Source organism: Limanda limanda, chromosome 18 (assembly GCF_963576545.1).
Source record: "Limanda limanda chromosome 18, fLimLim1.1, whole genome shotgun sequence".
Taxonomy (NCBI): Eukaryota; Metazoa; Chordata; class Actinopteri; order Pleuronectiformes; family Pleuronectidae; genus Limanda; species Limanda limanda.
The window spans coordinates 11,703,553-11,725,303 of NC_083653.1; the positions used below are offsets into that span (position 1 = coordinate 11,703,553).

At 41.3% G+C, this 21,751-nt stretch overlaps 3 protein-coding genes across 3 annotated transcripts; 1 reads left to right on the forward strand and 2 right to left on the reverse strand.

Moving 5' to 3' along the window:
* Positions 1 to 1,266: 1,266 nt before the first annotated feature.
* On the reverse strand, positions 1,267 to 3,507 carry fam167ab (family with sequence similarity 167 member Ab). Its single transcript, XM_061092086.1, has 2 exons — positions 3,154 to 3,507; positions 1,267 to 1,530 (listed from the first exon to the last, which is right to left on the reverse strand). The coding sequence occupies exons 1-2, from the start codon at positions 3,505 to 3,507 to the stop codon at positions 1,267 to 1,269; spliced, it is 618 nt and encodes a 205-aa protein (XP_060948069.1).
* Positions 3,508 to 6,890: 3,383 nt separating this feature from the next.
* lca5 (lebercilin LCA5) lies at positions 6,891 to 12,522 on the reverse strand. Its single transcript, XM_061091728.1, has 9 exons — positions 12,453 to 12,522; positions 10,867 to 11,261; positions 10,427 to 10,668; positions 9,997 to 10,302; positions 9,638 to 9,775; positions 9,444 to 9,540; positions 9,189 to 9,325; positions 8,918 to 9,089; positions 6,891 to 8,832 (listed from the first exon to the last, which is right to left on the reverse strand). Exons 2-9 carry the CDS (start codon positions 11,252 to 11,254, stop codon positions 7,910 to 7,912), a joined length of 2,403 nt encoding a protein of 800 aa, XP_060947711.1. The 5' UTR covers positions 11,255 to 11,261; positions 12,453 to 12,522; the 3' UTR covers positions 6,891 to 7,909.
* A 3,049-nt stretch (positions 12,523 to 15,571) lies between these two features.
* sh3bgrl2 (SH3 domain binding glutamate-rich protein like 2) lies at positions 15,572 to 20,708 on the forward strand. Its single transcript, XM_061091867.1, has 4 exons — positions 15,572 to 15,616; positions 18,577 to 18,762; positions 19,226 to 19,306; positions 20,384 to 20,708. The coding sequence occupies exons 1-4, from the start codon at positions 15,572 to 15,574 to the stop codon at positions 20,396 to 20,398; spliced, it is 327 nt and encodes a 108-aa protein (XP_060947850.1). The 3' UTR covers positions 20,399 to 20,708.
* The last annotated feature ends 1,043 nt before the right edge of the window (positions 20,709 to 21,751 follow it).

Consider the following 21,751-nt stretch of genomic DNA (forward strand, 5'->3'; position numbering starts at 1 on the left):
ATCAGATAATGTTCGAGCAACACACGTCAGCATCATTATCATCATTTCAGATTGTATTACAGCAGATGGAGGAGCATCTCAAACCCTGAAACTAATTTTCCTAGTACTTGGTCTGTGCCTGACATATAGCTGACTGTGCTTACATTTCAAAAGAAATCCCCCCTCCTTGTTATGAAAATGAGCATACGTCTGATCTTATATCCAATTATACAGCAAATAACAACATAGATTATTACTTCCTGGCTGAAGCTCAACTATTAAAAAGGCAAATCTAAGGATTTGGCGAGACATCCTTATTTAGAAATCCTGATGATGTTTTCTTACACCTGACATCTATTGCACTTCTGTCCGTCCTGAGAGAGGGATCCCTCACATGTGGCTCTCTCTGAGGTTTCTACATATTTTTACCTGTGAAAAGGGTTTTTAGTAGTTTTTCCTTACTCTTGTTGAGGGTTAAGGACAGAGGATGTCACACAATGTTAAAGCCCCATGAGACGAATTGTTATTTGTGAATGTGGGCTATACAAATAAAACTTGATTGATTGATTGATTGATTTATAAGGACTGGAAACCATCATGACTTCGCTCTAGTGCAATTTTCAAGTCATCATGATCATTATATAGAACAAATGATTTCCTTCATTCTGTAGAAATATGCGGCTCCCTAAATAATTGGTACTACTTGCTAAATCAATCCTGCATTATGAATATAGTGTACAGTTTGAATCAATAATAAGGCAACTTTTTACAAGCACAAACATTTAGATTAAGATCCGGGACAAATAATACTCAATAGATGCACCATACAAAAGTCTGTATGCAGGAGACATACGGTTAAATATGAAATCTGTGCTTGTTATTGACTTAAAGATAGAAACCACCGAAGCAAACAATCAAAAAGAAAATGGAGAAAAACATATAAAGTAACTGATAACAATAAAACTGATAATGCTTAAAAATGGATTGGACCAAGCTTGGGATTTAGTGTAGAAACTATAGTTATTGTATTTAAAGTGACGCTGGCCAGAAGGTTTTAAAACAGAGAGGTTGCTGTATATAGCTGCCGTTTAGCATAGAGCCATAAACCTATATATGTACTAACTTAAGTCAAACTCTTTTCCCTAAATCTTTTTGATTAAAAGGATTCCGCATTCATCCTCCCAAAAAGCAATCACGCCCTAAATCCACTAAGAGATTCAATACATGTACCATGGCTGACATGTTGGACTGATAGTGTTTTACAGGCTGTTTTGAGTTCAAGAGCCACTAGCAGAGCGAGAAGCGGCGAGAGTTAATGTTCATCTTCGTGACGCCGATGAGTCTCAGTGGAGCCGAGAGGCCGAGGCCCGGGGTCAGAGGGCATTCGAACAGCAGGTCGGACAGCTCGTCCTGCTCCTCCATACCGAAGGTGGCATCGTTGAGCATCCTGCGGTGCAGGTGGCACGTCTGCTCGATCTTCAGCTTGTTGATGTCGTTGCGAAGCCGCATGAGCTGCCGGGCCAGCTGCTGGTCCTGCAGACGCATGTCAGTCTGCAGGAGAAAGAGGACAGAGAGGACAGAGGGACAATGACTCAAACATATAATAAAACCCCCTGTTAATGAATTGATTGGTCAATAAATTAACTGGAATAATAGAATGAAAATATTAGTGAGACAGATGCTAAATAATCTTCATATGAAGTCTAATTTACTTACTATTTCCACAGCTTTCAACTATTAATGTCATGCTGCTCAGTTGTCATGGAAATAGATTAGTTATCATATTAATAATTTGATCACTTGATAGCAGGTGATTACAACTGTGGTTGAAAGATCTTATTATACGAGTTTTGTCAACTTGATGTTTTCAAGATTTCAAACACTTCATTTGAACATTTGTTGTGATGTTTGATGATAAACAAATAATATTTATAGATTCATTTACAGACCAGCAGCACCTCTGGGGCTTGCATATTTTGAATGAACAAGATTAAATGATTTTCAGAGGTTTTTGTTTATATCTGTGCAAATCAGCGTGCATTGGTTTTTTGAATTTCATAAAAGTTGAAATTCTCCTATTTTCAGTTGCTGTTGATATATCCTTGGATCCTGTATTATGAGATGTGGATTAGTGAAGCCCCATTCGTGTGCACTTCTATATAAAGTGCACATATACATATGCTTAACTGATTTAATTATTGGTGATGTCCCCAAAACAGATTGAACACGATCTAAACGTTTTCGATTCACTGGAGGTCCTTGGCCTCTGTCCTTATTGTCTGACAAAATCTATAAAGAAAACTCCCAGTGGGGAATCCACAAACAACTTTCTCTCGGTTGTGTCTCTTCCGTGCTCACTGTGCATGCGCAGACATTTTGGATGATCACAATCATCTCTCTTGTCCAGTGTCTTTGTGCAGAATGCCTGTGGCCACACACTGTGTGAATACGAGTTGGCTTCCTCTGCCGGTGCCTCTTTGCGTGCTCGCTCCAAGCTTCTGAAGCGCGGGCGAATGTGCGGACTAATTGAGCAGAGTAAAATGATTAGACTTGCAGAAACTTGTGTATGAAACATCTGATGCTGCTGCCTGAGGCCCAGTCAATCTCTTTCACACATTTGAATGGGGCTCTTCTGGAGAGTAATTGGAAATTATGTGGATTGTTAAGGTCTAATTATTTAAGTAGCAGGACGTTAGCGCAGGTTTCTCTCTGGGCCATAACCGCAAAAACATACATTTGAATAATAGAATCTCTACAATAAGTCGGTCAAGATGTCTCACAAAAGCGCATTAATGGAAAACACATGAATGCCACAACAGGGATTCAAACGACACACAACGGAAACACAACCACAACAGAAGTGAGTGAGAATGGATGTTGACCATGATGAGTTACTTGCCACAGTATATGGTGGGATCTTCTTTTTTGGATGCACCAATCACCGTAATACTTCAAATAGACAAACATTTCATTTTAAGCAACTTTAAATAACTCTTCTCATTTCATGGTCAACACTCATTCCCACTCACTTCTGTTGTGGTTATGTTTTCCATTAATGCTCTTGTGTGAAATGTCTTAACCATAATACAACAATATACAACAATATGCAAAGACATTTATTCATATATATCTATGTCAGCACATGTGTGTTGTTTATGTATAGGAATGTCTCACCAGTTCTCTCCTGAGCCAACTGAGAGCCTCGTCAATATTCCCAAACCCTTTCAGAACACTGGATGTGGGCTTGCACTGAATCCCGTCAGGGTTCACGCCGTCCTTGGGCGCAGCTGGTTTCCCTTCAGGTTCCTTCAGAATCGGGTTCTGTCCGGTTCCCGACTCTTTGAATCTGTCCACCTCCAGCCGAGCTTGCCACTCCAGGTACGAAGGTCTCCTGGTCTCTAGTCTCAACTTCTCCGTCAAGGCCTTCAGGGTCAGGAGATGGTCGTCTGCTGGCTGATCCTCATCTGACCCACACTCCGAGACACCAACCCCCTCCACCGTGATCTGAGGTGGCGTGGGGACGTCCATCGTAAATGTGCCGAATAAGGTATCTCAAAAGTAATTTTTTTTTTGTTCTTGCATCTGCTCTTTGTTTTTTCAGAAGATTTTCAGCGGATCCATTGGTGTTTCAGAGGCAGATAATATTAGGAGCTGCAGGGGAAAGAGGAAGCAAAAATGAAGCATTTGCTGACAAAACCACGGAGAACAATCTTCAAATGACGAGCAGCAAACGTGACACGACGTCTGACAAAGCTACACCTCAGCTTTGGCGTGACAGGCTCAGTCACTGAATGACGATTATGACATTTTGTGATTCCGATCAGGATTGAGCATCTGGCTTCGCACGTGTCGAACATTAAAGGAGCAGCACTCTGAGGACACACCTCCGTTTCCATAGCTACAACACAGGCACTGTCAATGAATCAGCATTTTCCAACATCCTGCCCTCAGGGATTATTGCCTGAGCCAACCTGAAGTGACATATGACAGGCAGTGGGACGTGATGTCTGTTAGTTTTGTTCTCTGACAGAAACCTTTGTGTTTAGAGCTCAGAAGTAGCACTGATTCACAGAATTATTTAGTAACATAGTTACTTTTACTCTTTTGGAACGTAGACTGTAAAGATGGACGACATGCCTGCTTCCCAAAAAGTGCAGCCAAACTGTCCCTATCGCCTACTGGTCAAAAACCCTGCCTCATCCATGTAAGTGTATGGGACATGGACCAAAGTTAAAATTTTGACCTGTCAAAGGCAATGGATGACTACATCTTTCTACAATCCGTCCTTTAAGAAGAAATTAACGTTTGTGCAAAATTTCAAGAGAATATGTCCAATAGCTATAAAACGTTAACTTAAAAACCGTAAAGAAAAGGCTGGCTGCTATAGCACGACTTAAAAGTTATGTGACATTACAGTTTTACAAGGACCTGCGCTAAATCTTTAATGCAGCCTCTTAAATGATCTAGCAAACACACACTTACAGGCCAACAGAGCAGCCCCTCTGCCAAGCGTCTCCTTACAAACTCTTACAGCACTCAATAAGTGGTTAGCGCTCACTTATTCCATAATGGGTACAGCAGAGCCGCAGTGAAGTCATTGCCCTTGTATCTAATGATAGGCTTCGGCTGTTTTTGCAAGGTAAAATCAAAATAGACCTCATGTGCAGAGTAGCTGACTCATGAACGTGCAGGATTGGATCCTCAGTCAGAGAAACCACATTGTTACAGAGAAGGGAAATCCATGCCCTATGCATTTTTAAAGAGTCTGTATAGATCATGCATGAATAGCAAGGAAGTCGTTTGAACTAAAAAAGGAGCAGCAGAGCTCAGAGGATTAAAAGGGTGGAAAGTGTGTGTAAGCAAATATTACATCATGATTTATGGTCCCAGTTATGAGGAAATAAAGGGTTTGAGGTCTATTCAAAAGGGTCTGGGTTCAAGCAGACACTTTTGAATAGACCAGCAGGAAATCTTCATCAAGCAAAGCCAAAATGTACTTCCTGAATATCAAATTCAGCCTGGGACAAGCAGAAACACTGTAGTGGTGAAAAGAAAAATGTTTCCCAATAATCCAAATATCCAATAACTGCCATCCAAAGCTTAGAGCATCACCCACACACACAGTGGTTTCAAAGCTGCAGAGATTGAACATCCGGTTGCAGAGTTGCTGAACCAATGACATTTATTTTTGCCGTGTTGGAAATAAAAGTCACCAAAAAACCTCATCTGGCCGAAAGAGCTAAGGAAGCCTGGCGCTCCGATCTGGAAAATGCAGGAATGTCTGCATAACAAACATAATCACAGCGTAACCGATCAGCCTCTGGTGTGAGTGTATCTCTCCATCTATAAGATAACCCTGCGTGTTAGTCACTCCCATGCAGAGGTGCTGAGTTTCTGTCTGCCGGGGTTGATGCACAGTAACGTTCGAGAATATGAGCATCTTCCATAGAAATCAGTGGCAAGATCACAGGTTATAGCTCAAAGAGATGAATGGCCTACATTAACCCTAAAGCTTTTCATACAGATACAAGCACCAAATTCCTGTGGCATATTGGATTCCTGCATTATGGCAACAGAAACTTAATAACACGGTGTACAGTTCACAGGGAGGGAGACACAAAACATGTTGGGTATCTGTATCAACAGGTACTTTTTTCTGTTTGTAGAAAAGAAGGGATGAATTTAGATAAACAAACACAAAATCACACAGATATATGATACAGTATCTAGAAATGTCAAGTAACGGAATTCTTTCCGTCTTCGTTTCATTTCTTATTAGTGTAATACAACCAGAAATAGTATCTAACACAGGCACACTGTATGAAGAAAATAAAGCTTAGTTAGTTTTCAGTTTTCATTTAAAATTGTTCCTGTTGTTTTTATTCAATATCATTTTTTTCTCATTGGATGTTCATTATTTATATGAATTTAAATATAACTTTAAATATTCATATAGACAAGTTATAAATTATTATGATAACTTTATTTATATAGAACTTTTCAGTTTACATTTTGTAACTTTGTTTTGAAAAGTTCTATATAAATAAAGTTATTATCATAATAATTGTTTACTAGTCCATATGAATATTTCAAGTTAAATTTAAATCTATATAAATAATATGTCATATATACGTAACACATGCTTCTGTCATAACAACAATAAATTATCAATTTAATATATTTTTATGAAAATAATTTGACCTCATAAAGTTGTGACCACGTTTATTTATGAATGGGTAATTTCATGCAGCAGATTCACGTTGCCCCACATTTGGTCGTTGTTAATTTCTTCACATATCCTACTCGAAGAATTTGCGATGATTTAACTATTCATTTAAATTAGGTGATGATACTTTGGGATATAGTATAATCCAGGAGTCCACGTTCACTTCAGCCTCCTCTGGTTTCCCTGCTGCAAGGTGAGAAAAACAAACCAGCACCACGTGAAATACACGGAACACAAACTGCGTAAAGGCTCACTTACCTTGTGAAGAGTGTCTCAGTGGAAACATGTGCTCAGCCTCCCTGGATGAGTGCAGATAGTCTCCAGCTCTGAGCCTGACTAGCCCGGGCTGCGCTGCTCCACGGTCCACTTGTTTTTGAGCAGGAGGAGGAGGAGGGAGGAGGGGCGGGGATGGAGGTTGCGTCAGGTCGTGGTTGCTTGGAGACGCCTCAGGAATCTCTATCAAGACTCATGAATATCACTGCAAGTGCGCCACCACAGTCTGACGAGCAGCAGGCGGCAGTTTCCCATTTTTAAACCATCATTTATTTCCTTTCACACAACAATACAACAAATACAACTTTGTGTTACTTGAAACATTTAATACCACTGGACAGAAAGTAGAAAACATGAAAAAATTCAGAATATGAAAAGTGACAGACAAAGTTTTCATTACATGTTTCCCTCATGAAAACGACCATATAACAAAGAGCTCCTCGAACCTGAGAAAATACAAATACCAATTTTTACACGTTGACTTTTATTCTTATAAATACAACATTTTATACGAAATAAACAGATATATAAATAGAGCATGGTAGCTTCTCTTGATTGTTTGTATTAGTGCTGATTATCTGCTCAGTGTAATACTACCCTGAAACACACCAGGAATTAAGAGTATTCACTCCTATAAATAGGCCTAAAGAAAGCCATATCTTTTGAATGTGCTAGATTACACACAACCAATATGCTGATTATTCAACTATAATATCTTATCTGTGGGGTTTATGACATTTTCCCACAAAAAATGTATATGAACAATTGTAATAACAAACATAAACTTGCAGGAAGTTACAAAAATAACCTATTTTTTGTGATTGTCCACGTAGAGTATGATTGTCATATCGCTTGATGATAAATTAGTGCGTCTCAGAGAGAAACAAAAGTTAATGGAATAAATGTTGTTCCACAAATGTACCCACAAAAATAAATAGATCTATAATTACATATGAGCACTACAAAATATGGCAAAGTGCTGAAATGTGAAACGTATTGATACAATGTTTTTCCCAGTTTCACTGTCTGTTCTCCTCGTGTTGGGCCTTTCGGTTTATTGGACAAGATGCAGGGATCGTGGTTGTTGTGGCTCTGCGGACTTTGTGTTTCTCAGATAAACTGACAGGAAATCTGAACTACAGCCAGTGAAACACATCTTCAAAAAGTGCAACTACAATTAAAACACATGTTCTGTACTACCACTGAAAAAATAACATATTTCCTACATGATAAATTGATAAAAAGCTGAAATATATTATCATTTGTATTGTCATATAGTGCTTTGTATGCTTTGCAGTTTCTTCCCTTCTATGTCTGGTGGTTTTCCTTGATAATGGTCCTCATTTAATTTGACCCTGTGTCATTTTCTACGTGTTTCTAACAGACGTAACGGCCGACTATGAGGCCGACTACCTCTCTGCTAAATTACTTTCATAAAGTCAGTTCTTCGATGTCGTCGTCGAATGAAGGGATGGCCCGGATGGCAGGTCGGCTCTCAGCTACATGTAGGATGCTTAAAGAGGTCGCAGGAGGAGTGGAAGACCCTGAGTTGAAGCTTTGGAGTCTTTCCTTTCTTGAATGTACCCCATTTGTAATCGGAGGACTACTGAGGACCCCCATTCTATTGGAGGAGCTCACACCGTCACCAGTGGGTGTGGCTATTGCTCCAAAGAGCTGCTGCATGAGACTAGACTTTCTGTCCTTGCCCGTCCCTTTTTCTGTGTCCTTCTCTCTTTCTGTCTCCAGCCCTCTGAGACTAAAAACACCTATTGACTCTAAAGCAGAGTCCCTGTCCTCTCTGGACGGAGGTGGAGGGAAACCAAAAGACCCGCGGGAAGTTGAAAGCCCAAAAGATGGCGAGTAGGCTCCGAACGCCAAATCGTCACTGGAGATTTGAGGGCGTAGTGCTCTCCTCCCCAACCCTGTTATCGCTGCTCCACCCTCTATACCTGCTATTCTCCTTCCACCTCCTCCGCTTCCATCACCAGCACCCAAACTGGCAGACTCCTCTGGTGCCGTGAGGCTGAAAATCGAAGAGTTATGGTTCCTCTGCTCAGGAGGGCGAGGAGAAAAATGGTCGCTGGAACCTTTGTTGGTCTCGGAAAGGGTCGACTCAGCAAACATGGCGTCCTGGCCGCCGCCATTTTGACGATCTATATCGCGCATCTTGGCCAGCAGCTGCTCTTTTTTCTGACGTGCTTCCTCTGCTGCATGCTGATTGGTCAGAACTTCTTGGTTCCACCTCTCCACCTCCTCCTGGACATGCCCATGCTTCCTGTTGATCTCATTCTCCTTCTGGTTCAAAAGTGAACTTGTCTTCTTTCTTTCTTCTTCCTCAGATTCTTTCTCACCGCCTGTGAACATAGTTGGTTATAAAGTTAAATTGAAGCCATTTTCAGACAATAAGGACATGTTCTGTGTGGAAACCCTTGTCTTTACCGTCTCCTAATCTCTTCGCCTTCTCTTTAAGCGCATTCATCTCCTGCTTGAGCTGCTGCTTGTCTTGCTCTTTCTCTCTGTCTCTTTCCTTTTCCTTGTCACTCGGCTTCTGTCGTTCCCCGTTTTGATTCCTGTCATCGGTCTTTGCCTGTCTGTCCACTCCACCAAGCTCCTGTTGACAGAAAGAGTTACAGCAGGTGAATGACAGACTGTGTGCTGTATCAAAAGATGACATGTGGATGGTGAGAGAAGTGAGTAGGAGACACTCTGCCTTGAGTGATAGGTATTCATCAGGTCCCTGCTCACTGTAATCATTGGCATCGGTGATGGCAGGGGGGGGTGTGGGGAAACCCAGACTGGACACCATATGTTGAGTCTGCACTGCCTTGCTGCTGCTCCTGCTGGGGACTGGATGGGGAATAAAATCGGAATATTTATCATGGTAAACATTGTTGTTAATAAGCACCAAACAACCAACCAGCACCAAAACAGAATAACAGGGATTATAATCACAGCTAAGTTTTACCTTTCCGCTTTGTGCAGCTGTCAGCATCTGTTCTACGTGAGGATTTCCCCATGCGGTTGGCATAAATGTTCGTGGTGTCTAGTTCTCTCTCCTTCTCCTGATGAGATTATAAAAATAAACAAAATGTAAATGTCATACATGTTTCAGTTATTATTATTATTATTATTATTCAGTGTATTTCTGCGTATATGCACCTTAAGTCTGTTGGTCAGTCGTTCCAGCTCCTCCTGCAGGGTCCTGATCTCCTCCTGGGCGCTGATGGTCTTCTTCCTCTCTGCAGCCAACTGCCTCTGGTAACTGCTGTTGCTCAGCTCCATGCTGCGCTCCAGCTCCTTCAGATACACACGGATTATAAAATGCAAAAATGAGTCAAATCTCTAAACTGCATCTCAAGAAGACATGGGAGAGCTCGTACTCGGAAATGAAGACGAATGAGGGTTTTCCAAATCCAATCACAGCTGCTTTATAAGAAGTTATAGCCTGTAAATGTAATTCTTAGAAAATGTGTATTAATTGAATATCAACAAATAACTTAGCTGAATAATGCATTTACCTTAATCTTGCGATCTGCCTCCTGGGCTCGTGTCTTTTCTTCCTCCAGCTTGCGGCTCAACTCGTCCCTGGCTCCTAACTCCCTCTGGTCGACCAGCTTCTTTAGCCGGATGACGGCTGTCTGACTTCTCTGCAGCTGCTCCTCGCTTTCTTTCAGCCTCCGCTCGGCCGCACGTTCGCGCTCTTGAGTGCGCCTGAGTCGTTCGCGCAGCACCGTGGTCTCGTTGGAGTGGCGCGACAACAATTGGGAAATCTCGCTTTCTGTGTCATCGTAGCGCTGCAGGGCTTTCTCTTGACGAAACTGAAGCTGCAGAAACAAAGAAAGAAGACATTCCATCTTAGGATGCAACAGGTGTTGAAGATGAAAGGAAAAAAGAAAACAAATACGATCTCTCACTCTGCCCCAAACCAAACTAGAGAATAAGGCCTACCTGTCTGAGGACTCGGTTTTCTTTCTGCAGCTCATCAGTGCGCTGCTGCAGCTCGGCAAGAGCGTTGCGCAATTCATTGATCTTTAGCAGGCGGGCCGACAGCATCCGCTTGGTCACCAGATCCAGGTCTTTTGGGGTTGTGGACTCGTTGCTTTGTGATCGCACTCCCCTCCGATGCTGCTGGGTCAGGGGTTGGCGACCTAAACGCTGTGGACGGGACAAACCCTTGCGCCCCACACCACCTATGAGACAGAAACACATGATGGAGAATTAGATTAAAGTAAAGCGGTAGAAGCTGCTAATAAACATCTTGTCCTCATTCATACAGAAGCCAAAGTGTTAAATCTGCTCTACACTGTCATTCGCTAGACAGTAAAGCAATCAGTATTAAGTTTCATTGATTGATCATCCATACTTGATCACTTGCTCACTTTACAAACCTGTTTTGTAGACGGGGCTGACAGAAATCCTCTTTGCCCGCACCCCTTTTTGAGGAGTCGGGGATGGCGTCCGGGATCGGGAATGTGGTGAAAGCGAACGCTCTGAGGGAGACTCGTTCTCATAGTCCTCCGAGTAAAAGGAGGCACTACTTCTCCGACCCTCACCACCTGATACCTGGTCCCGATCAGGATCTGAACGCCAGGTTCTAGTTTTGGATCTACTCTCAGCACAGGAATCTTTTTCATCCTTATCCTGGATATTATCCCGGGAATTGCTTTTGTGTTTTTGGATGGATGATGCTCGGGAATCTTTACTTCTACTCCGGAGGGACTGTCGACTTCCATCCTTGTTGTCTTCATATCGGTCAGTGGCATTTTCAGACTCCATGTTGAGACTTGGAGAGAAAATACAGTGTTTAGTCTAAACACAAAAAGCGTCAAAGAAACAAATCAGACTTTAAGTCATTTTCTGATTTTCTGGCGTTAACATTAACAAAGGACAACTTTTACGAGGGTTACACCTTACATGATTTAACAGACTTAAATTACAAATTAAACCTTGTTATTTGCATATCATAACTAAGCTGAAATCCTCAAAATACTTCCTGAACTGTTAAAAGAAGTTAGGCCAGTTTGTTTCTCTCAGGTTGTCTTTATTGTGTGTTTTGGTCACTAAGCGACAATACAAATGAGGTGGAATTTTCCATGAGGCTAGATGATGTATTATATCACTATTCCACGCGACTGTTGCTACGAAAGCAATACCAGCCTGCCCCTGTCTGCCTGGTGACTTATTAAACAGCCAGATTTGCATTACTGACTGCAGTAAGATGAGCTACAATACTAAAATTAAAAAATATAGATTTTATCGTCCACTAGAAAGATATCCACTTTTTACTGTTAGATAGCAAAAAAGAATAAATATGTTTTTCAAACCTAATACTGGGGAGAGAGTATTTCTCCCATAGTGTTTGATTTAACAGGATGTAAAGGTCATCCATTTATCTGGCCCCTTCATCAACTCTGAACATAATAGAATCACTTGATGGGCAAGTTGCCATGGCAACATCCACCCCACACATCATCAGCATCACCATAAAAGGACAAGAGCGTCATTATAGGTCAAGTAGGGAAGAAAGGTCGCACAACTGAAAACAAACCTATTTCTTAAACACAATGCTAAATTGAGTTGTATACCCTTTTTTAAATTAGTTTATTTTTACGTGAGGACGTAAGATCCTGAAAGGAAAATGGTTAAATTGATAATATTAATATCATCTTAAATTATCTGTGGTTTGAATTGAATTGAATGAATATTTTAGCATCCTTATAAGTCAAGAAGGGTAGACAGGTTGTACACCTGAATACAACCTTCCTATTTCTTAATTTTAATTTTTGAACTTTGTTTTAAAATAAGAGTTTATCTTATATGTATGATTAAAGATCAGGAAAATGGTTCAAGGGTTTGATTTTAGATGCCACTACTGATGATTAAAAAAATGTTTGATCAATGGGTATAGACATTTTATTCTCATTAAGAACTCACACAGAAGCATGTGAAAAGGATGACAGATATTAGAACTCACCACGTACATCACACCCCAGTCGCCTCTGTCTTCTAAACCATATTTGATCGTCTCCAGGCTGCTGTTCTGTTCTCTGGGCTCCTCACAGTCTCTCTGCTGTGAAAACAAATGCACAAACAGCTGCTGGTCACCAGAGGCTTACTACAGCGGAAGCTCTACTTGACCAGCTCTCTGTGACACGGACAGATTGGATTAAAGAAGGCCGTGTGCTGCTGACAGGTGCTCTGCCACAGTTGTCAGACTGCCTGTCAAATAAGAGCATCAACACCAGAGCCCCTGAAGGCATCACCCGGGCCCGTTGCTCATAAACAGCACGATCAGACATGGGCAAACAAATCCAGAACCGACAAAAAACAACGGGAGAGGACTGCCGTTGCATTTCCGTGTTAGCAAACATCATCATTTAAGTATTTCAACAAAGCTAACGGTGCTAGGTGAGCTACCTACTGCTGCTAGCATGGCAACAACAGAGCTAGCATCAACAGGTGGGATGGGGTCGAGCTCTACGTTCCAGGAGATGCTGTCACCGACACGTACACGTGAACGCGACAAGTTCAAACGAACATTTCAAGTATTCGCAGGGTTTCCGGTCAACTTTAGCCTCCACTGGCTAACGTTAGCCACGTAGCTTAGACTGTTAGCACGCTAACTAGCATGAACTTTAGCGAGCTCTGCAGTGGTTACATAAGAGGCGGATACGTCCTCTTCTCGTTTGGAAGAGAACGGTCATGTTGGTCATTCTGAAAACACACCGACCTGTAGAATGTCCACAGTAAGACAGGAGGACGTCTGTGGTTCAGAAACCGGTTTGTCTGTCCTCACTCCCCGTCTGTAGCTTTGCTTCAGTCCAGCGACAGACGCCGTACCATGGCAACCGCAGAGCTGCAGTTACACTACAACACCAGAGGGGCGCTCTAAACCTGCCCGCATACACAGCTTCTATATAGAGAAGTAATACACTCTAATAATACAGTATTATACACACTATCATTTATTATGTTGTATATGTTTTATTATTATTGTTTACATAATATACTATATAACACTTCCATATATATAACTATTACATTCTAATAATATTATAGATACTATCAAGTTCTTGTGTAGTATATATATTACTATTATTAGTTACATATACAAGATAACACTTCCATATATAGACCTAATACATTCCAATGATATCATAGATACTATCGAGTTCTTATGTATTATATATATATAGTTATTATTATTATTTACATTTATATGCAATACAAAACTTCCATATAGACCTGATACATTCTAGTAATATTATAGATACTATAAATGTATCATGTAGTATATAACTATTATTCTTCAGTAGTAATGCAGTCTGTTCATAAATATCTGTGGGTGGGTTCATTTATGTCACTCTCTCTTCTCTTGTGCATTTCTCATACAAAGGGGTAGACGCCCACATCCCATGTTTAAACATCACAAGTGTAGCGTTATGAATATATTAGTTATGTTGCTATGGTTCTGATGATAAGCATATTTTAAGCTCCAAGATGTTTTTCAGGTCCAAATCATAGACTGTATATAAAGAGGTCTAAGTGAAAGTGTTGGAGACAGGATGCAGCAGATAGGCCAATAGTGCCCTCTAGAGGACAGAGAAGAAGGTGATTCATTTAATGAGCCACAACAGTAATATTTTTGATTCTTGATTTCCAGTGCTCATGGCACGACAACAACTCTGAATTTAAGGCCACCTGAAGTCGTTGTTGTTGAGGAGCGTCAATCTGCCTTTCCATTCAGATACTTCAGTGCACTATACTGTTAACATTACTTGTCTTGGAAAACCTGCTTGTGTTTGACAAATGTTCAAAGAATTTCCAAAAGTTTGACTGTGTTTCCATCGAGGAAACCAAGTCTGCCTCGATAGCAGCTACAATATATATATTAATATACAGTACATATACTAATAACAATAATAACATATTGAAATATGCCATTTTTTCCCAAACAAACACATACCTGCAATTATCTTATTGGCAGCAATAGCAGAAAAAAAGGAAAAAATAACATAAAAATTTAAAATCCAAATAATTAACTCTCCCAATGCTGCACTAAATTGATAATAGATTGTGTTTGCAAAGAAAATGACGATTGACATCATATAGGAGCTAAAATGTGGTTACAATATCACTCTCTTTCACTAAATCTGGGATGTTTATGGTTTTGGCATTCAGACAACATGTTTGTTCAGATTACTTTTTTAAAGCTATATTTGATTACAACAGAAATGTATTACAGGCCTTAGTTTGTGGTTCCCATTGATGACATAGACCAAATTCGAACACAATCTGTACCATGACCTCCATCAATGCTGCACATCATCTAAATTAGGCTAAATATTTGAATCTCCTTCTGGCTCCAAATCTGTACCAAAATGTGCACAGCAATCAATACTCACTGAATCACATAAACAGATTTGTATCTATATGATTGCAATTGTTTATGTAAAAGGAGAAAATGCTCAAAAACACTTAAAATATTTTTTTTAGATCACGCACAAGACCACAGATAAATTCTTCCATTCTCAATTCCTGAGATATGCTGCAAATACAAATGTCTTCTGGACAGGAAAACACATGATCTGACTATAAACTACGCTTGTGCGCCCACCTGAAGGTTTACCTTTATCAAGTTAATACTTTGGGAGGTAATAATATGGAGTCTGCACTTCCTTTTTTTCACAATAAAAGCACGACGATATCATTTATGTAAAAACCAAAGACAAAACAAAATTTGACTCGATCTATTTGTTCATTATCTGCGTGGATAAGCTCCAGACTGTGAATAATGAAGTGCCATGTTTACACCACGTTGTTTGTTATTGTGAAAAGTAGTGAGCGGAAGTCCAGTGTTGTGTGTGTGTGTGTGTGTGCACAGTAAGCGTCAGTCTGGAGCTGCAGCAGCTGAGCGCCTTGTTTCCTACGCGATCATGGTTCAGTTTGCCTGCTGCAGACGCGTGTTTCCTCTCATCTGATGCGCAGGCTCTTCTCTCAAAGTCTCCAGCTTCAATCCAGGGAACAAACGGAGGTCGCGGCCGCCTGCGGTCAGATCGCTGAGGAACTGCATGACATATATTTGGGATTAAGATGGTCATCAAGGTTTACATCGCGTCCTCGAGTGGCTCTGTGGCGGTGAGTGCTCGTTCAGATGCGTGTGCTCCTTCAGCCTGTTGCATCTCAGTGACAGGGTTCTGTTTAATATTCCATCTGGGGTTGCAGCCCCCTCACCTGCACTACCTTTAAAAATACAGCAGCAAATAGCAAATCCTTTCTCCAATATATGGAGAGCAAAGTACAGTGTTTGGTTTAGTCTCTGATTTACACTCCCCCAGGATGGAGACTATTGTATGTTCATATCATCTGTAACCTCATAAATCACAATAAAAGCAAGCTTAGTCAAATTAGATGCAGTTTAAACCAAAATCACAACTGTATTTAGAGCAGATTTCTGCCATATCGAACATGTATTAGAGTGTTATTGTATTTAGTGCTCACTTTTACACTGGGACTATCATCAGGGGCAGAAAGAGGACTAAATCCCAGGCTTTAGTCTTGAGGGACGTTCCAGTGAACTTGTTCAACCTCGGAGCAAGTTTAAATCTCAACCCATAAGACTGATATGTGTCACTATCCCTGAATGGAGGGCGACATACTTCTTTGATGCTTAAATTATCGAAAGACTATTCGATCAATTTAAAAGTTGCTACCACAAGATCTATGTGAGGAAACTCAGGAGAAAGTGTGTGGACGTTTGCATGAATCAGATATGGGAACATTCTCTGGTGTCAGCTTCTCATACGTGTGGATCTGGTGCTTTTCATGTATTTATATCATGAATTAAATATGTTTGAAATTTTGGAAAAAATACATTTAACAAGATAATTTTAGCTTCAAAGACACTGCAATTTCTACCTGTCACTATTTTCTGACATTTCACAGACTAAAAGAGTAATGGCTTCATTAAAAAAGCACAATCCTTCATCTCCATAGTTACAGTGCAGAGCAACATCCACATTCCACAGAGAGAGAGTGCAGCTGATGGTGAGTTTGAGCAGAAAATGATCAAACAACACTCACGCTCGGATGCTCAGGGTCTTAGGTAATGGGACAAATGAGTAATATATTTATTTTATCTTTTCTTTGGAAGAGGGCAGTGCAATCTTTGGACGTTTGGGGAAGAGTTATTTTTAAACATGACACATACATTTAAAACATAGACACACACCATCTCTGTATGACTCTCACACACACACACACACACACATTCATACACGCTTGAAGAGCTTCACCATTTGGGTCAGTTATGTGAGTGTTGAGCTCATGTGAATGTAATTCACTGTGAATTGAGTTACAATAGATTGAATCAAGAAGAGTGGTGAGGCCGGGTCCCTCCGCTGATTCAAACTGATGTGTATGTGTGTGCATGTGCTTGTGTGTGCGTGGAGAATAGAAAAAACTCTTTCACTGTGTGGGACGAAGAGATGGAGGATGATAAAGCTGAATAAAGTGAGAGGGAATCTGGAAAACAAAACGCAAGATGTGTGAGCGGAAAAAAAGCAGACTCCAGGGAAAAGCATCAACAATGGAAAGACAATGGCGTCCCCATAAAATGAGCAGTACACATATTTACAACAAGCGGATTAGTGGGGCGGAAATGACACAGAATGAATGGAAGTGCAAATTAGGTTACCCCCCCCCCCACCCCACTCCTCACTAGATGTGTGTCAGGTTCAGCCTCATCAGGTTTTACATTTTGTAATTCCTGTTGTCCTAATTTCAAATGTCCGGTTTTCATGATTATGATTAATCATATAGTCACAGCCATGTTTTTTTTACATAAATGGTGATATTTCAGCATTATTGTTGTTAGTGTAATTGATCCGTTTGGGTTTATTTGATATTGATTATCACAAGTCCTCCCTTGCTGTCTGTCTCTTTCTGCCTGTCACTACAGGATTACATTCTCCCTCAACCTTAAACTAATCCCTTCATTTCAGAAAGGGCCCTCAAATAATCTACTCCCATATACTGACATTTTTTTTTTGTATGTCTTTAATCCAAGGTGCACGTACACACTCACGCCCACACAACAATCTGTACCATTCCGTCGATATACACAAACCCACACACACACTCACTGGGGGCAACTTTTTCATTATTTAGAGGCATGCGGCCTTCCAGCTAAGAGGAAGACCTAGGTGATCACCAGCAATGTGCATTATAGACTCACACTGTAAACTAATGGATCCTTATAAAATTTTTACCTCGTCTTGGTGTGTGTGTGTGTGTGGTGGGTGGGTGGGTGGGTGGGTGGGGTGGGGGGTTGTCCTTAACTTTCTGTCCAGAACAATCCCTTATTGTCTTAAAGGTAAAACAATGGCTCCATTGGCGGTGATCAGGATCCGTAAACTAAAGGGCCCACTGCAGACACATCTATATAAATCCTTAGAAAATAGGAAAGACGTAATTCTGTATTTCTCATCTCATACATCGAAGAAGACATTCAGAATTAAACAGTTTGCAATGCTGGATAATACACAACAAAATAAAAGCCCTTGTTTATATCAGTTCTATACTGTAACAGGGATGGATCCAAGCTTTCTGAAGTACACAATGTGCTTGTATACAATATTTCTAAATATATTCAATGATGAGTGACGGATGTTGGACATGCAACTTGAACTGTGGAGTTAGCGTGGGAGATTCTCTGCCTTTCTAAAATTATCCTTGGATTGTTTTTCCACAGAATTCGTAAACACTATCACACAATATTATCACACACTCACACACACACACACACACACACACACACACACACACACACACACACACACACACACACACACACACACACACACACACACACACACACACACACGGAACCATGTTATCCCAGAGTACATCAGGACATTACATCCATCTCATAGACTACAACTGGGAAGGTTGACTCTTAAATGTGGGCCTCTTCCTTTTGTCTGTTTGCTTCCGCTGGCTTTGTCATTTCTCTAAATTCTTTATCCTCATTTTCTTCCCCATCCCTCCCCTGCCGTCATCCGTCTTCTCCTTTCATTCCCTTTTTTCGACCGCCCCAGTTGAAAAAGCATCAGCAGTCCGTCGTAGGTTTCCTGGAGGCCAATCGCATCAACTTCCAGGAAATAGACATCACCATGCTGGAGGAGTCAAGGCTCTGGATGTACCGCAACATACCCCAGGACAAGCAGCCGGAGAAAGGCAACCCGCTGCCTCCGCAGATCTTCAGTGATGACTGCTACTGTGGGGTACAATGGGCCATTCCATAATGTTTAGAATAGAGATTGTTGAGATTTGCATTCCCATTCTCATTGCATGTGCTTTACGTAGTTTATGGTTATATTTAGAAAAAGAATGCCAGAAAATGGTTCACATTAAAAGACGTTAGCACAAGGCTAAGCTATCTATGTGCTGGTGAATGAGTTCGATCAGTCGGAGGTTGCCAGTTCCTGTCCTCTACTGGGATTGCACGCTCCTCTGTAATCCCGTCGTAATCCAGTTTCATGGACGAGGCAGATTATCTGCTCGGCCTGCCGTCGTTCTCACTGGCCAAGGTAATCCACCATTACTCTGCAATGTCATGGTCACTGAATTATATGCAAAGCAGCAGTGGGAGCATATGGAGAATTTAGCAGAGTTTGACGTCCACTTTTCAAATTTGCAGAGATTAGGTTACACTCAACATCCTCTTTTTTCTTCCTCCTCCCTCAGGACTACGAAGACTTCTTCCAAGCGAAGGAGAACAACACTGTGTTTTCATTCTTTGGCCTCAGTTCCAAACCCTCAGTGAAAGTGAGTGAACGTGCACACACAAAAACACACGCACACACACACTGTCACTGTGCTGTGTGAGTCATACATCCCCCCAACTTCCTCAATAAACACTGCCCCCATCTCTCCACAATGCTGGGTCAGCAGCTCCAGATTCTGCACAATTCCTCTGAACTAGGCGGTTGATTGATGACATTGACGTTGTTTCATGCACATCAGCTTGTTGTGGTGAGAAAAGGAGACGTCAGTGTATCTTAATTCAGCAGCCTTGTCTCCTCACGTCAGTCTGTTTAACAAACAGCATGATGTATCTGCTGAGATGAAAATCATCTTAATCATACTTCCTGTGCAATCTCAGAATATCCAGGGAAAACAAGGCCTCGTCTCCTCTTCTGTGGAAATTCTTTTGAACTGAGTTTTTCCCCTCCATAAAAACAAAAAAATGTTCCAGATGAGAACTCAGAAATGACTACAAACGCTTGAACAAGCATCCCGGGCCAGTAGGTGGCGGTAAAGTCTACATCCACGACCTCAAGTACATGAGCATGCTCAGTGAGCAGTGAAAAAACCCCAGTATATAGCCGTTATTGAGGAATACACAGAAACTGGAGTTTTTGAAAATCTGCACTTTAGAAGGCATTGACAAAAATCTCAGTTTTAGTGACTTAAAACGTTGTTTGCGTGCGGACGAGACCGAATGCCGAATACAAAATATCCGTATCAATGTGGACAGGACCCAAAAGTATCTATAGCTGGAACTATAGTGTGGCTTTTTGATGAAGCAACTGTCAAACAGCGAAGAAACCTGCAGGAGCGTTAATTAGATTTTCCAACAGTCACATCCTTTCTCTCCCTATTTCTTCTTGAGGTCCATTAGATAACTCAGTTACAGAAGATAGGATTATGTGTTAACCAGTGGCACATAGTCTGGAAATGTTCCTGAGTGTGATGTTCAGCAGGGATGCTCTGATCTTCCTATATCATATATTACATTTGGTCTTAAAGAGTATTTGATCACGCAAAGTTTGATTCCATGAAATGCAGATACAGTAATTTGATTTGAACTGTTTTGCTATTTTTCCCCCTCAATATTTCCAGGATTCAGAGTCATAGATCCAACTGCTGGTGGTGTCACGTCCAGGTGACCTTCAAAGATGAGGACACAAACCGCACCGCTCCCTGTGTTGCATCACGTCCTTCGCCGGGATCCTCCTGATACGACGCCAGCATTTTGCCAAACCTCACCAACCCCTGGGATCTTTTCCTCCCTGTATGACCCCCTCCTGAAAAAAATGGTCTAAACAACATTCCACCATCAGTGAAGTCCCAGAGACGTGTCTGACTCCCAAGATGCCACTAAAACTTTACCACAGAAGAAGAGTAACCTTAGGATGAAGGCGTTTGTGTGTCCTACTTGTCTTTAACGTACTGTCATAGTAAAATGCAGTAGCATGAATTCGGTGCAAACAAGACGACAACGCAGCAGTACTTCAATGATCAGGTGCAGCAGTGCAGCACGAGCCACCTGAACACACTCATGTATTGTGTGTGCCTGCCTTAATGTGTGTGTGTGTGTGTGTGTGTGTGTGTGTGTGTGTGTGTGTGTGTGTGTGTGTGTGTTTCTGTGTTTCTGTCTCCATCAGCAGCTGTTAATGAAGGCTGTGTTAAGTGAAGGGGAGCTGAGATGTAGCACTTCATGCAACCTGAAACAACCCGAGTGTGTGTGTGTGTGTGTGTGTGTGTGTGTGTTTGTGTGTGTGTGTGCGTGTGTGTCAGGATGCCTCCCCAGAGTTGACAGTGACACTGCAGCTTAACACAAAGCAGATGAGACCATCCTCTAATTCTGATTATACATCATGCCGTTGCCAGCGTCCATGTTCACCATGTAGTTACTGTCATCAAATAAACACACAACTTGTTTTTTTATCATTCCACTGCCGGCGGGATTAAAGTACGCTTGCCCTGACGTCTTACACAGAAAAAAGCATGTATGCAAAAGCCACAACACACTTGCAAAAGCCGCACAACGATCACTGTATATATTTTTTCCTACTAAATATGACTCACACAGGGTTAAACAGCACGTTAGTGGGGATTAATTATTGCTGCAGATTAGCACTCATTTGGGGTCTATTACTGAGCATTCTTGGCAACAGATTGGTGATTGTGGGATTGACTGTAAATCATAGACAGTGCCCAGGTTTCTGAAAACAAAGGAACATGTCACTCAGAGCAACAGTGCGTGCGGCTCACTAATCCATATCAGGCTTTGACAAACGCAGACAGGGATTTGTTGATAACATGAAAAATATATGTCATCCCCAGCTTCAGGCTCCAATCAAAACAACTATAGACTAAGTGTAATAGATTACTCCAAGTGTAGCAATGAAGGATCTCAGAGATTGTTGTTGCTCTGAGGCCATTGAGAGGCAAAGCTCCCAGCCTCTGATTTCCTCTTCTGCGCTT

Coding starts and splice junctions, on each gene's coding strand:
- fam167ab (XM_061092086.1), bottom strand. CDS start 3,507: ATGGACGTCCCCACGCCACCTCAGATCACGGTGGAGGGGGTTGGTGTC. Junction 1,531..3,153: donor GTTGGCTCAGGAGAGAACTG/GTGAGACATTCC, acceptor TTTCTCCTGCAG/ACTGACATGCGTCTGCAGGA.
- lca5 (XM_061091728.1), bottom strand. CDS start 11,254: ATGGAGTCTGAAAATGCCACTGACCGATATGAAGACAACAAGGATGGA. Junction 9,090..9,188: donor ATGAATACCTATCACTCAAG/GCAGAGTGTCTC, acceptor TTCTGTCAACAG/GAGCTTGGTGGAGTGGACAG. Junction 8,833..8,917: donor GGCGAAGAGATTAGGAGACG/GTAAAGACAAGG, acceptor CTATGTTCACAG/GCGGTGAGAAAGAATCTGAG.
- sh3bgrl2 (XM_061091867.1), top strand. CDS start 15,572: ATGGTCATCAAGGTTTACATCGCGTCCTCGAGTGGCTCTGTGGCG. Junction 15,617..18,576: donor CCTCGAGTGGCTCTGTGGCG/GTGAGTGCTCGT, acceptor CGACCGCCCCAG/TTGAAAAAGCATCAGCAGTC. Junction 18,763..19,225: donor GTGATGACTGCTACTGTGGG/GTACAATGGGCC, acceptor CTCCTCCCTCAG/GACTACGAAGACTTCTTCCA.